The sequence below is a fragment of the Cydia strobilella genome, chromosome 9 (assembly GCF_947568885.1).
Source record: "Cydia strobilella chromosome 9, ilCydStro3.1, whole genome shotgun sequence".
Classification (NCBI taxonomy): Eukaryota; Metazoa; Arthropoda; class Insecta; order Lepidoptera; family Tortricidae; genus Cydia; species Cydia strobilella.
Genome location: NC_086049.1, coordinates 7,109,943 through 7,122,832, shown reverse-complemented (window position 1 = coordinate 7,122,832; position 12,890 = coordinate 7,109,943). Strand labels below are relative to the sequence as shown.

Below are 12,890 nucleotides of genomic sequence, written 5' to 3'. Positions count from 1 at the left end.
ATACAATGTTTCACATATCAGGTCCGAACCAGTCCGAACCACGACACAGACGGTTTACAATTTACCAGTTAGGTAAGTTTACTAGTAAGAAACGAACCTCAACATTGGTAGAAAAAAAAAACTTGAAGCCCGTAAGTCCCCTCCACCAGTATTATATTCTTTGCGGGGAACGCGATTTCGCTGATTAGCGAACTAGACTCCACACTCGCGTTCGCGGCCTCGCGCACGAGTGTGAAGGAGGCTTAAAAATTAAAATATTTAAAATGGCGGAGATATTGCCGATCACAGTTTGCGTTTGCATTTGCAAGCGTCGATAGCGTTTGTTCAATGTGATTGTGATGGTTTGTTCAGGAAACTAAATATAATTGACATAATTAAGCTAATCTTGAAGTTTATATTTAATTTAGTTAGTAAATACGTGACAGATGGAAAAAATTGTCTCTACGTATAGTTTTAGGTTAGTAATCAGCAAAGTTTTAAGAATATAAGCAAATTCAAATTATTTGACATGATAGTAACAAATTGGCTTACGTCCATTTTCGGATATGTCTGTGCACTATAAGTTCAAAAGTGCTCTAGATTATGACACGGTCACATTCGATGGTCTGCATATATCAGTAGGAGATTTGAAAGCTGCTATTTCCCAGCAGAAAAGGATTGGAAAGACATCTGACTTTGATCTGCAGATAACTAATGCTCAGACTAAGGAAGGTGAGTAATTACAAAACATGTTTTAGTCTCCTTGGTAGTAGCAGTGCATGATTTGGCTTATTATGGCTTAAGTGTTCTTAAAACTGTCTACCATGTTTGTGATCCCTTGAATTTATCTATTTAAGTTTTTTTACACTATTTTGCTTATAACAGCAATTGCTAGTTTTAGAAAACAAAAGTAAGTTTGATTAAATTTGCTCTGTATAAATTTAAATGTAATGTCTCATTGTACATACCATCAGCCGTAAAAGTGCATGAAGCAAAAGCGAATTTATCAATGAATTTATTAATAATTTCTCCATGCAATTTTGCAGCTAACTGTACATTCTATTCATAATAATTTGATCTCATGATGTAAAATTTGATGCAAGCAATAGTATCAAACATGTTGGGCAGCCATTAAGTATGCTTATACTACTAGACTTCCTTTTTTATTTCACAGTGTACAGTGATGACGGTACTTTAATTCCTAAAAACACATCACTCCTAGTGGCCCGAGTACCACTGTCCCAGCAACCTAAGAAACAGTGGGAAGGCTCTAACAACAATGCGGCATTGCACAAAGATGTCTCTGTTAACAAAGGGCTGGCTGATCTGTCTCGCATGGAAGGTAGCGAACAGGATAAAATAAATGCTATGATTTCTCAGTCCACTTTTGACTACGACCCTAGCAAGTAAGGCTAAAATGGATTTTCTTTCAATATTCTCTGGGTGTGAGCTGTTCCTCAGTATACTTGTTATCATGTACAGGTCTAGCTTGAAAGCATTTGCATGTTGTCTTGAGACTCTTGAGTAGGTAGTAGGGTACTTTCATTATATGTAACATAGGTTGGATTGTTGAAAGCTGATGTGGTTTGTATATTGTTAGGTGACAATAAAAGCTCACTAATTGCGACGAAATAATTCAACAGAACCGGACAAGTGCGAGTCGGACTCGCCCACCGAGGGTTCCGTACTTTTTTAGTATTTGTTTTTATAGCGGCAACAGAAATACGTCTGTGAAAATTTTAACTGTCTAGCTGTCACGGTTCATGAGATACAGCCTGGTGACAGACAGACAAACAGTGGAGTCTTAGTAATAGGGTCCCGTTCTTATCCTTTGGGTACGAAACGCTAAAAATTGACTTATGTCAAGTGATTAACTTATGTCTAGTGTTATTTTCTGCCTCTGACATTTGCTCACAATAGGGGAATGTAAAGTAAATAATTTCATGCACTGCAAGGTCTGCAAGTAAGTTTAACTGTTCAAACTTCAAAGTATTGAATTAAATAATTTTTGTTCACATAACCCCTATTCCCCATAAGAATAATCAGTTTGTCTTAGAATTAATATTGCTGTCATTTAAAATTTGTTTTAAGATATTTTCAAAGCTACTATGATGAGATTGATGAGTTGATGAGGCAGACAATTACTGATCGTACTAAGTCCCTTTAGGTAAAAGTTTTAAAATGAGCCCATATTGTTTACAATTTCATCACAGGGAAACTGATTATAATGTAGTTTTTTGTTTTCTTAAAAAATCAAGGTTTTTGAATTACCAATTGAATGTGTCATTATCATTAACCTTTTTAAAATTTACAGTTATCAAAAGATTAGAGGACAAAATCAGAGAGGTGTAGTGCCATCAAATTACGTTTGTTACAAGTGCCAGAAACATGGACATTGGATCAAGGATTGCCCTATAGCTAATTCGGTAAGTTGAAATTTAATCAAGAGTGTTAGTAATTTAAATACACATAGACTTTATCTAAATTGCATAATTAATTGCAAACATCAACCTTTTTTGTCACTTCTTGTCTTGGTAATGTTTCCTTGGGTACTGTAGTGATAGTGTAGTTCTGTGGGTTGGGCACTGTAGTTATTTCCCAATTATGCAATTTTATGGTGCTTATAAGCTCATTTCGTCATGAGCCATTTACTCACTTTACAAGTTAGCATAAGGTACTTATTTACATATTTTTTTCTAACAAAAATCGCAGGGAAGAATATTCAGAATAGCAACAAGTAACCTCTAGTATGGGACCAGGATAATCTGGTATACCTATGTGTTGGATATGTTTACAGTTCAAAAAACCTTTTTTTCAGACTGATCCAATAGAGATAAGAAGAAGTACAGGAATTCCTCGTAGTTTTATGGTCCCTGTTGAGGGACCTAAAGCCCCAGGAGCCATGATGACCCCAAGTGGAACCTTTGCTGTGCCTGCCGTCGATCAGTGAGTATAGGGTTGTTGACACAAGTTGAAATTTGTAACTAAATCTAGTTACATAGATAGAATATGAGCAATTTATCACAATAAATTGGAAACATTAAAAATATATGGGAATAACAAAGAAATACAAGTCCACAAAGTTTAAAATTTAAGTTTTTTTTTAAACATCCACAAAGGAAAAAATAGTGGTACCTTTCGATTTTTGCACTTTGCACTTACAACTTCACAAAAAGTCACTAACATAGTCTAATACACGCTTTTACTACCGATTTGCCTCGTCGCCACTATTATATCGCGATCTAATCACCATCGGGAGAGCACATCTGCTTACGTACCTGACAAAACCAGACTAGTTTTGTGGGAGTACCCTCATATTTCAATACACTACACTTACATTTTATTTAAAAAATATTGTATGCCAACGATATAATACATAAACGCAATATTTCACAGACAAAATCGCGTTTCCTTGTTTTCCATACATCGAAACGGCTTCTAAGCAATAGCGACGTTACATCGTGACGTCACGATGTATTGCCATTTTGTTAAAAGCGCGATACTATTAATAAAAATTTGTCAACTAGCCTATTGCTCTAACATTGTTAAATTGCGTAATATATAGATTGGCTTGATCTACCAATATTGATTGAGCATGTCTCAATTGATATCATCAGTGCTTTAATACCAATTTCCTTATTACATATTTGTACATGAATATTAGATAATGTCTAATAATAGGTTTTAAATTTCTATCAAACTTGACATTATTGAAACATTCTTTTATTACTATTCTTTATGACCGCAAAGTATTCAATCTGTAGTATGTCTCGAATATTGTCATCTGGATTAAATACTCATCATTATCTTCCTCGCGTTGTCCCGGCATTTTGTCACGGCTCATGGGAGCCTGGGGTCCGCTTGGCAACTAATACCAAGAATTGGCGTAGGCACCAGTTTTTATGAAAGCGACTGCCACATCTGACCTTCCAACCCAGAGGGTAAACTAGGCCTTATTGGGATTAGTCCGGTTTCCTCACGATGTTTTTCGTCACCGAAAAGCGACTGGTAAATATCAAATGATATTTCGTACATAAGTACCGAAAAACTCTTTGGTACGAGCCGGGGTTTGAACCCGCGACCTCCGGATTGCAAGTCCGCTCTTACCGCTAGGCCACCAGCGCTTTTTAAATACCTATACTCATAATAGTTCATATTAATACAACTTGCAAAATTGTATTGTTTATTAATTATCTAGTCAGTTGTAACTGAAGTTATAACCATGTTCAAGATACTGATAATGCTACTTATACAATTACAAAGAATGTGTCAGTATAGTGAATGGTGTATTGCGTTCTTTTATATTTTTTACTACTGGCTAGAAGCATAGTATAAGCACCATATCGCTTTGTCCATAAATTCGCGTTTCTCATTATGTATTTCGAAGTAGGTCGACGGACGGAAGCCAACTAAGTTTTATGACTTTTACGCCTTAGTATAGGCGTGTCTCAATCAGCAATTTACATTATACCACTAAAAGTACACGTCACGGTTTAAATTAACAGGCCTCGTGCCGTAGTAGCTTTTGACGTGTTTTTGTATTTATTGCAGTACCTACTTTTACTCAGTGTTATAATGCAGAATGACATACAGGGCAAGTGCATTACTGCAGATATGCTATTCTGCTTAGCTGAGAATGTTTCAATCCTCTCGATTCGGGAATGGGGATTATTTGCATCTTGGGAGCGATCAGTGGAATTTTCTGTTCTAAAACGTCTCTTAGAGGTCGGCTCGCTCTATGCTTTACTATTGTACATATCCCTTCCCTCCTATGCTCTGGATTATATTAGATTCTGCTTGTTCGTACTATTGATTACTAGAAGTAAGTCGGTTTATACCGCGCAGTGAGGCGTACTTGGCGTCCGAGAGCGCGGGCGGCGCGGAGGTGGCGGCCAACGCGCCCGCCGCGCCCGAGCCCGCCATCCCCGACGAGCTCATCTGCAGCTTGTGCCGCGACCTGCTCACCGACGCCGTCATGATCCCCTGCTGCGGGAACTCCTTCTGTGACGAGTGTGAGTATACTAATTAGAGTCAGATTTAAACATAACAAAGTGTTTTTGAGTTTTTGCAAAAAGTCTTTTTTGACGGACGGGTAACTACAGAACCCTACACTGAGCAATCTGAGCATGGTCCGACATGCTCTTGGCCGGCTACGAAAAAACGTTTTCTTAAATCGTCTATTTTTTATTTCTTTATTAACTTAAACATAAGTAAATAAACATTCTGTAGCTCCTAAAGTAAAAGAGTAAAAATTAATATGACCCAATTTGTAGAAAATGTTATGTAGAAACTTTCGTCCGAAGTAATTAAAATGCTATTCGTACAGATATTCGAGATACTAGCTAAAATCTGAAAAAAGTTACCTTCAACCTCCCCCTCCCACACCCTCAGCACACCCCCCACCCCCAAGGACTTATAGTATGTTCATCAGTTTACAAAACTACATGAATTTTTTTCCTCTGATTGCCCGTATTCGGCTTAATTTGACGTGGCTATTAGAAGTTATATCGGTCATTATTATAATTACGTTATGAGCCTATACCATAATATTGATTACAGGCATACGAGGAGCATTATTGGAGTCTGAGGACCATGAGTGCCCAGATTGTCGCGAAAAGGAGATCGCGCCCACAACATTAATTCCGAATAGGTAAACAAATTAACTAACTCAGCCCTTAGTTTTCCGTATGTATTTACTGTTTTAGGAAAGGTAAACAAATTAACTAACTCAGCCCTTAGTTTTCCGTATGTATTTACTGTTTTAGGAAACATATTCGTTAGATTTTTCTTAGTATTAGGAGTGACAGAAACTGTAATATTTAATTTTATACAAAATTACAAAGTAAGTATGCCATGTATTTTTTTACAAAACTTTGTACATCGACTCGCCTGTTCCTATTTATCGCACGCTCATAATTTAGACCGCGAGCCAGGAACAGATTTCCATGACCAATCGCCTCCCGGGTGATAACTCGTATAGTGGTTAACGGCTATGTATGTATGTATGATGAACCCTCTTGGACGTCAGCTGCCGCTCCGTTGGTGGGTTGAGGAATGGCAGCCACCGAAACATGTGAAAAAATAAAATAAAAAATTGTCGTCGCCTCCCGTTTGATACTTTGTCAGATGATAGTTTAGATGCTATTGCAAATTAAAAAAATCGTTAGCCGGTTGTATCGCGGTGGGAAGACCATCAGCTGGGGCCCCATTTCTCGAACGGTATTAGACTAATATTATTAGTCCACGAACTGTCAAGTCGTATGGGTTACCATGACAACACACTAATAACATTAGACTAATACCGGTCGAGAAATGGGCCCGGTCGTATAAACAAGTAAAAAATAAGCGCTTTACCTTTTTATGATAGCGATAACTAAATCATGAAACTTGGCATGTAACATTTCATCAGGCGTTTCAATAAACGCCTTACGGATTTGCGGACATAAAATTAAATGGTAAGGCGCGTATTTTTTACATGTTTATGCAAGTAGCTGACAGTCTTTCCACCGCTATACAACCGGCTGACGTTTTTATTTATTTATAATAGCATCTAAACTATAGTTTGTCAAAGGACTGTCTCATTTCAAACATAGACAGAGAGAATCATACTGTCTTTGTCTTACACTAGTACTAGCACCCAAAAGAAAAGGATGAGTATAGTTTTTTTGTTCTTATTTACTGACAATTTGGTTTGACATCAACTATATCATCTGACACAGTATCAATCGGGAGGCGATGACTGAAAAAATATTTTATCTATACATGTGATCAACTGACGGTCTTTCCACCGCGATACAACCGGCTGACTGTTTTTTTAACCTTTTGGACGCCAATGACGGATATATCGATAGCGCAGGTCCAACGCCAAAGACCGATTAATCCGTTATAGACCACGGAGCAACGTAGACCTACGTGCATTCGCATAAAGTTCAATTTCAGTTTTGACACTTCGGTGGCGTGGCATCTGAGTGATAGCTTTTGTGTTTGACACGGCGTCGAGAAGGTTAATTCACGATAGCATCTGACATAGTATCAAGCAGGTGGCGAATGTGGCGATGACTGACGATATTAGCTCCTGGCACGCTTGCTTTCCCGGCCATGACGTGGGCGGTCAATGACACTGTGCGAGAGGGACAGCAATATAATTATGTGCGATAGAGACAGGAACAGGTGGGTCAATGTTGTACGAAATTATTTGTGTTTACCGTTCTTGCCATTGTTTAAGCTTCGAATTTGACCTGATTTTATCATGTTTTTTTTAATTTATTTATTATAGTTGGTCAAACCAAATTGACAGTAAATAAGAATGAAAAAAAACTATACAAACCTTAGATCTTTTGGGTGCTAGTACTAGTATAAGACAAATATAGCATGATTTTCTCTGTCTCTCTGTCTATGTTTGAAATGAGACAGTCCTTTGACTATACTAAATTTTAAAATGTCCTTCTCAGGGACTCAACCTATCTCTATGCCAAATTTCATCTAAATCGGTTCAGCGGTTTAAGCGTGAAGAGGGAACACACAGACAGAAAGACAGACAGACAGACTTTCGCATTTATAATATTAGGTATGGATTTCACGTTTAATTCGCAACTTGCAGAATATATTTTTTATGTAGATAGATATATTGTTTAGTAGTTAAGGATTGCAATAAGTCTAAATTTGTGAGGCAAGGTAGGTTCATATTCAAATTTCGTCGACGAAAATTAGACCAAATGACATAGACCATCCTACATAGAAAATGGTTGTAAATTGTGAACGTTTTAGGTTTTTGCGTAACTCGGTGTCGGCGTTCCGGAACCAGACGGGCTACTCCCGGCGCGCGCCGCACCGCCCGGCGCAAGCGCCGCCGCCCGTCCTCCACAATTTAGGTAACATTCCAAATTCACTTTCATAAGTTGTTTCTCCTAGGCCAGGTAATGCAATCAATTTTTGTATTAAAGGAAAATTAAAAAAATATACACCTCCGGCAGGACTCGAATTTTTCCATTTTTCTTTTAATATCTAAATTTGTAGTATCGCTCGCAGACGTTTCTGCTTGATAAAAAATATTTTTCTATGATACTGTTTCGTTGTACTATATAAATATTTTATACACACGCAATTATTTAAGTAAAATAACTCCTAAGAAATTATTGCAGAAAGATTATCATTAATTATCAAAGGCAATTAGCAGTTCTAGTATAAAACTTTAATAAAAATACAAAATGTCCACAGAACAACCACCACCGGGGGTGCCAATGCAGCTACCCCCGAACGGCCCTCCGCCGCCGATGGCCAACAACGGTAAGCACACACATTTATCGAGTACCCTGGCAAAAGATACTGGTCCGCCACTCTCGTAAGGACTTGCATTAAGGTACAGTAGGTTCAGAGAGCGGGGGTTTGTGAAAAATCTTACCGCTTTTTTAGATCACAATACGGTTGCCAAAAATTTTATTAGCAATCTTGAGGATTTTCTCAAGTGACTTCATCGATTCGAATATTGATTTTTTGACTTTCGCGCGATATAAAAAATCACGAATCGCGAATCTAAAACGCACTAAGAATTTGCGACAATTTATGCACAAAAGCTAAAAAATAAAAACAATGGCTTCTAAAAATGTGCAATTTTATTTTGGAGGGAACACATCGATTACTTTTTAGGGTTCCGTACCAAGGAACCCTTATGGTGCGACTCTGTCACAGCCGGTATTGATCACCCTGAGCGAGGGTCATCTTCGATCGACTCCCGTCCAAGTTTAAAAAGTCGACTCCACTTTTTAACAGTGGCATAAGAAGGTCCAGATGCCTCGTAAATAATAGCCATTTCCTGAAAATACTTTGCGGTGATTTGTTATTTTTCGCGAGGAACTTAATTACCACACGGTGCTCAATTTTTGTAACATGCGTTTATCATGTGAGTTCACAGATGATAAATTATATCGTTGAATATCTCGAGACGTAATGAAGAAATATGACATTTGTTTTCTTCAATAACTTACTTTTTAAATGGTATTTTTAGTGACCAGTGCTATTAACGCATATGCAACCTCGAAGTACCTTAGGCTTAGAACTTTTCAGTCGCCCTTCGTATTTACACGCCAGATTTTGTATTTTTTTTTTTTAGAAAAAAACCGCACTTTTTTACGGAATAGTATACGCATAGGTGTTGAAAAGTTTTTCTTTCCAGATTTATGTTTTCACTGCAGGATTTCTCCACATTCCCGTTTTATTTCGTGATTCTGTTTTTACTATCGTACTCGTAATCTAGAGATTATGACGATTAATAAGACGTTCGTTTCAATCAAAAACGCTCAACTTTGTTCTGGGCCCAAGTGCCTTAACAAAATCAGCGATGTCCTTTGAGTCTTTTGAGCAATCATTGCAAACGGCAGTGTGTTTGATGTTTTGTGTATTTGTCTATGGCATAGTAGTTTTGAAACAGAGAAACCGATATTGATTTGTCTTTTTGATATGAATAGGTCTTTGGTTGAGAGTGTTGTCTGCACATAGTTGTGATACTCGTGATATAGTCGTTCAGGGGTAGTAATCTAGTAATATTTATAAATAATAAAATATAAAATTTTGCGTTATTAATTATTAAATGTGCAGCCACATTCGTGTTTAGCTCTCACTGTTAAATACGTAAAATATAATTCATTAGATAAATACTACTTACTAACTAGATAACTTATTAGATACGTTAGCTTACGAGTAAATGTTCAGTTGCAAAATAAGCCCACGAATACGTTTTTATTAGCTTTATTAAAATATCGCTAAATAACGGAATGAGCCGTCGTCAACTCGTCACATTTTTCCGGTCGCACAATGGGTAACAAAAATAACTTTTTGAAATAATACAATTTCGGATAATTGGAAATGCTGTTTCTGTGTAAGTATCCCATTTGAATTTAAATTCTGCCATTAGATCAGGTTTCCATCTTGTAATATCATTACAGTTGTAGTTTAATTTGAATGGTTTTGTCGCATGTTACGGCAGCAGGGTTATCGGTGCACGTTAAACATTTAAATGTGTATGAAATTGCACGTTAATTTCAATAATTAATGATTCATACAAAACCAAAGCGGCAATAGTATTCTGCCACTCATTTGGAGGATCCAATTTGGACGCAAGTTTATTGCTATAGTTGATATTTTTTATTTCATTTTGCCGTTTAGTTTAAGTGCAGATTCCTACTTCGCCTCTGAAAATTGACAAATTACAATTGTATAAACATGTGTTACATCGGATATTATTAACGCAACTTGCATGAGAATTCACGAGTTATGTGCGTGTTGTATTGCAGCAATTATCCTAGTATTACCTATACTGCCTTGCATTCATGGACTCTAGCTGTAATACTTCAAAATAATCCTTCGTGACACCTTTATTTTTTATGTATAGGTTGAAATCTGTTATGCAGGCGAGTTTTATGGTGCATATTCTATTAGTTCAGGGTTCAGAGGTACAAAACGGATGCAGCCGTATTTGCGTAAATAGGTATAGAGAAGCGAGTACGCACCATGAACATCACAAGTTATTCCAGTTCGGTACTTTCGTTTTCCTAAAAAATATCAACTATACATAAAACACATTTTAAAATTAAATTTGTGAAATGCGTCTTAAACGCACGTCGTTAAGTACGGTGCACACGCGCCTGACTAGCTGTAACATGTGGTAGATGTGGGCGGGCACTCGTCGGACGGCTCGTCGGACAACATCACCGTGCTGGTCCCGCCGCGCTACACGCACCGCCGCACGCGCCGCCCAGACGACGCCCCAAGGCCGCGCAAAAGACACGGTACTGGCGACCGACAACCCTGTCTCTTCAGTGTCCAGTGTCCACTCAGCGGGACGTGCTCTCGAGTGACACTAAAAATATTTTTTTTACAGCATATTACGTTGAATGTTTTATTTGTCTTGAACTTGATTTGTTATGAATGCAAAATTGTAGGTAGTTTCAATACTTTTTTAAATCTAAAACAGAGGCAATTGTGTGCTTGTTTTACAATGGGATTTTTTGGGATGATCCAGTTCCTTATAATAAATATGAACCGACCAGTTTACATAGAATATTAAAAAGTTAAAAACTCTTTTTTGCTTTTTTTAAAAATTAAGAAATTTATCTGCTGGTAAAGCAGTTTTATTACCTCTTTTCACTATTAATATTTATTTATTTATCGTATTACACACTGGTTAATTTTTTTTTACAGTAAGTAGTCAAAATTAATATAGCCAAAAACATTAGTTTATGAGAGAGTATATTGCGAGATTTTTCCCGTTTTCGAGGATAAATAGGAAGAAATATTCTACTGGGAAGTTTATGAATGCAATTGTAAGAATTAAGAGTTCATCTTTCCCGTTTCCAGTATTATAATAGGTGGCTCTGAGCTGTAGACCTCGCGATAAGCTTAGATAATGTTAAAGTGAAAAATACTTAGTTCGTTGAGTCGTTGGCGCTTAGTTACAAAAACTGGATCAACAAAAAAATACATTTAATCATAGAATCTGGTCACAAATTTTCACGAGAATCTTTTAAGAATTGCGACTGTAGAGGAGAACGTCCGGACATACGAAAGCAAAATGACTGAGCTACAATGGAGACCTTCGCTAACGCTTCGTTCAATTAAAAAAAAACTAAACGGGCAAACAGTAATAAGTAAAAGTCGATGAAATTACTTGTAGTAATCAAATTAAATCAATTTCATTGTTGATCATGAGTCAATTTCTTGACAAAACTTTAGTGTTGTCTATAAACATTGACGCTTTATTCAAAGCATAATTTAAAAGGGGAGATATAACTTATCTCAATATCTCTGTTGCTTCAGGACCGCCAGTTTTGAAACCTCCTGGCATGGATGAACCTCCCAACATGCCAATGAATGTAAGTATCACTGATTAATGCATTTGCAACACCAGCTCCTAAATCACTATTTAGTCGTCTACCTTGTGAAATTAGTTAGTGTTTGTTACACTTATAAAATATTTTATAAACACACTAAATGTTGTTTGTAGTAATGTTTTGTACCAATGATTCGCAGAATCTAATGTGTGCTAAATTTGTATTGCTTTCACTAAGGTACCCCGAGTTGATGAGCAGCGAGCTAGCACTCCCACTATTGATGAAGGAAGAGATCCCATGGCATCTCAGGTAAATCAATATAATCAGGTAAACCGACTTTGTGCCGGTGGCTGCAGAGACCGCGGGGCCGTGGGGTGTGGAAGCCCGCCAAATTTTTAGGGAATTAGGCCGGCGTTTGCGGGAGAGGGGTGGTGATCTTCGTTCTGGGTCGTACTTGGTCCAACAGGTCTCCATAGCAGTTCAGCGGGGGAATGCTGCAGGCATTATGGGGACCTTTGAGCCAGGTACGATGCAGGGGGGTTATTTTAGGCTAAGTGTAGAATAAATTTTTATTTAAGGTTTTTTTTTGTTAGTTAATTTAAATGTAATGTATCTTTATAATAAGTCTTATTAGAAGTATTAATAATATAATCTCTTGTAGTAAAATGTAAATTACGATTTGTCAAAATAAATATTCAATATGTTAACTTTTTGAAATAAAAGATCTGGTAATATTTCTTAGCAAAATCAACTATTTACAAGATAACACATTTTAAAGACATTTATGGGTCCTGATTATGCTTCAAAATGCGTTGCAAAAAGCGCATGTCCCTAAAAAATAATATTGACGTTTTTGTGGATTTATTTTCTATTTCACTTTATGATTACTATCACCATAGTTAAATTGTTATGTTGTTGCAGGGATCGTTTAACCGCGGTGCGCCGCCACCGTTTGTTCCAGGGGTGCCGCCACCAAGACACAGATTTAACGAGTGAGTGCTCCCTGTTAATATTTTGTTTTTGTTTCAAAGTGTACAGTGTTTATTTATTGCAAGTGCTGTTGAGTCTAACGCCGCTTTTGTTAGA

At 37.1% G+C, this 12,890-nt stretch overlaps 1 protein-coding gene across 4 annotated transcripts in view; it reads left to right on the top strand.

The window, feature by feature from the left end:
* Positions 1 to 277: 277 nt before the first annotated feature.
* LOC134744168 (E3 ubiquitin-protein ligase RBBP6) overlaps positions 278 to 12,890 on the top strand; it is a 59,204-nt gene continuing 46,591 nt past the window's right edge. Inside the window, exons 1-12 of one of the 4 annotated variants that reach the window (XM_063677876.1) lie at positions 278 to 711; positions 1,154 to 1,385; positions 2,294 to 2,405; positions 2,798 to 2,925; positions 4,825 to 4,991; positions 5,539 to 5,629; positions 7,747 to 7,850; positions 8,197 to 8,265; positions 10,644 to 10,763; positions 11,791 to 11,846; positions 12,042 to 12,113; positions 12,726 to 12,796. In XM_063677876.1, the coding sequence (XP_063533946.1) occupies positions 546 to 711; positions 1,154 to 1,385; positions 2,294 to 2,405; positions 2,798 to 2,925; positions 4,825 to 4,991; positions 5,539 to 5,629; positions 7,747 to 7,850; positions 8,197 to 8,265; positions 10,644 to 10,763; positions 11,791 to 11,846; positions 12,042 to 12,113; positions 12,726 to 12,796 (1,388 nt within the window). In that variant the 5' untranslated portion in view covers positions 278 to 545. Of the gene's footprint in view, positions 712 to 1,153; positions 1,386 to 2,293; positions 2,406 to 2,797; positions 2,926 to 4,824; positions 4,992 to 5,538; positions 5,630 to 7,746; positions 7,851 to 8,196; positions 8,266 to 10,643; positions 10,764 to 11,790; positions 11,847 to 12,041; positions 12,114 to 12,725; positions 12,797 to 12,890 lie in introns of those variants that run through there. The other 3 variants (XM_063677878.1, XM_063677877.1, XM_063677879.1) reach the window with 3 other exon arrangements.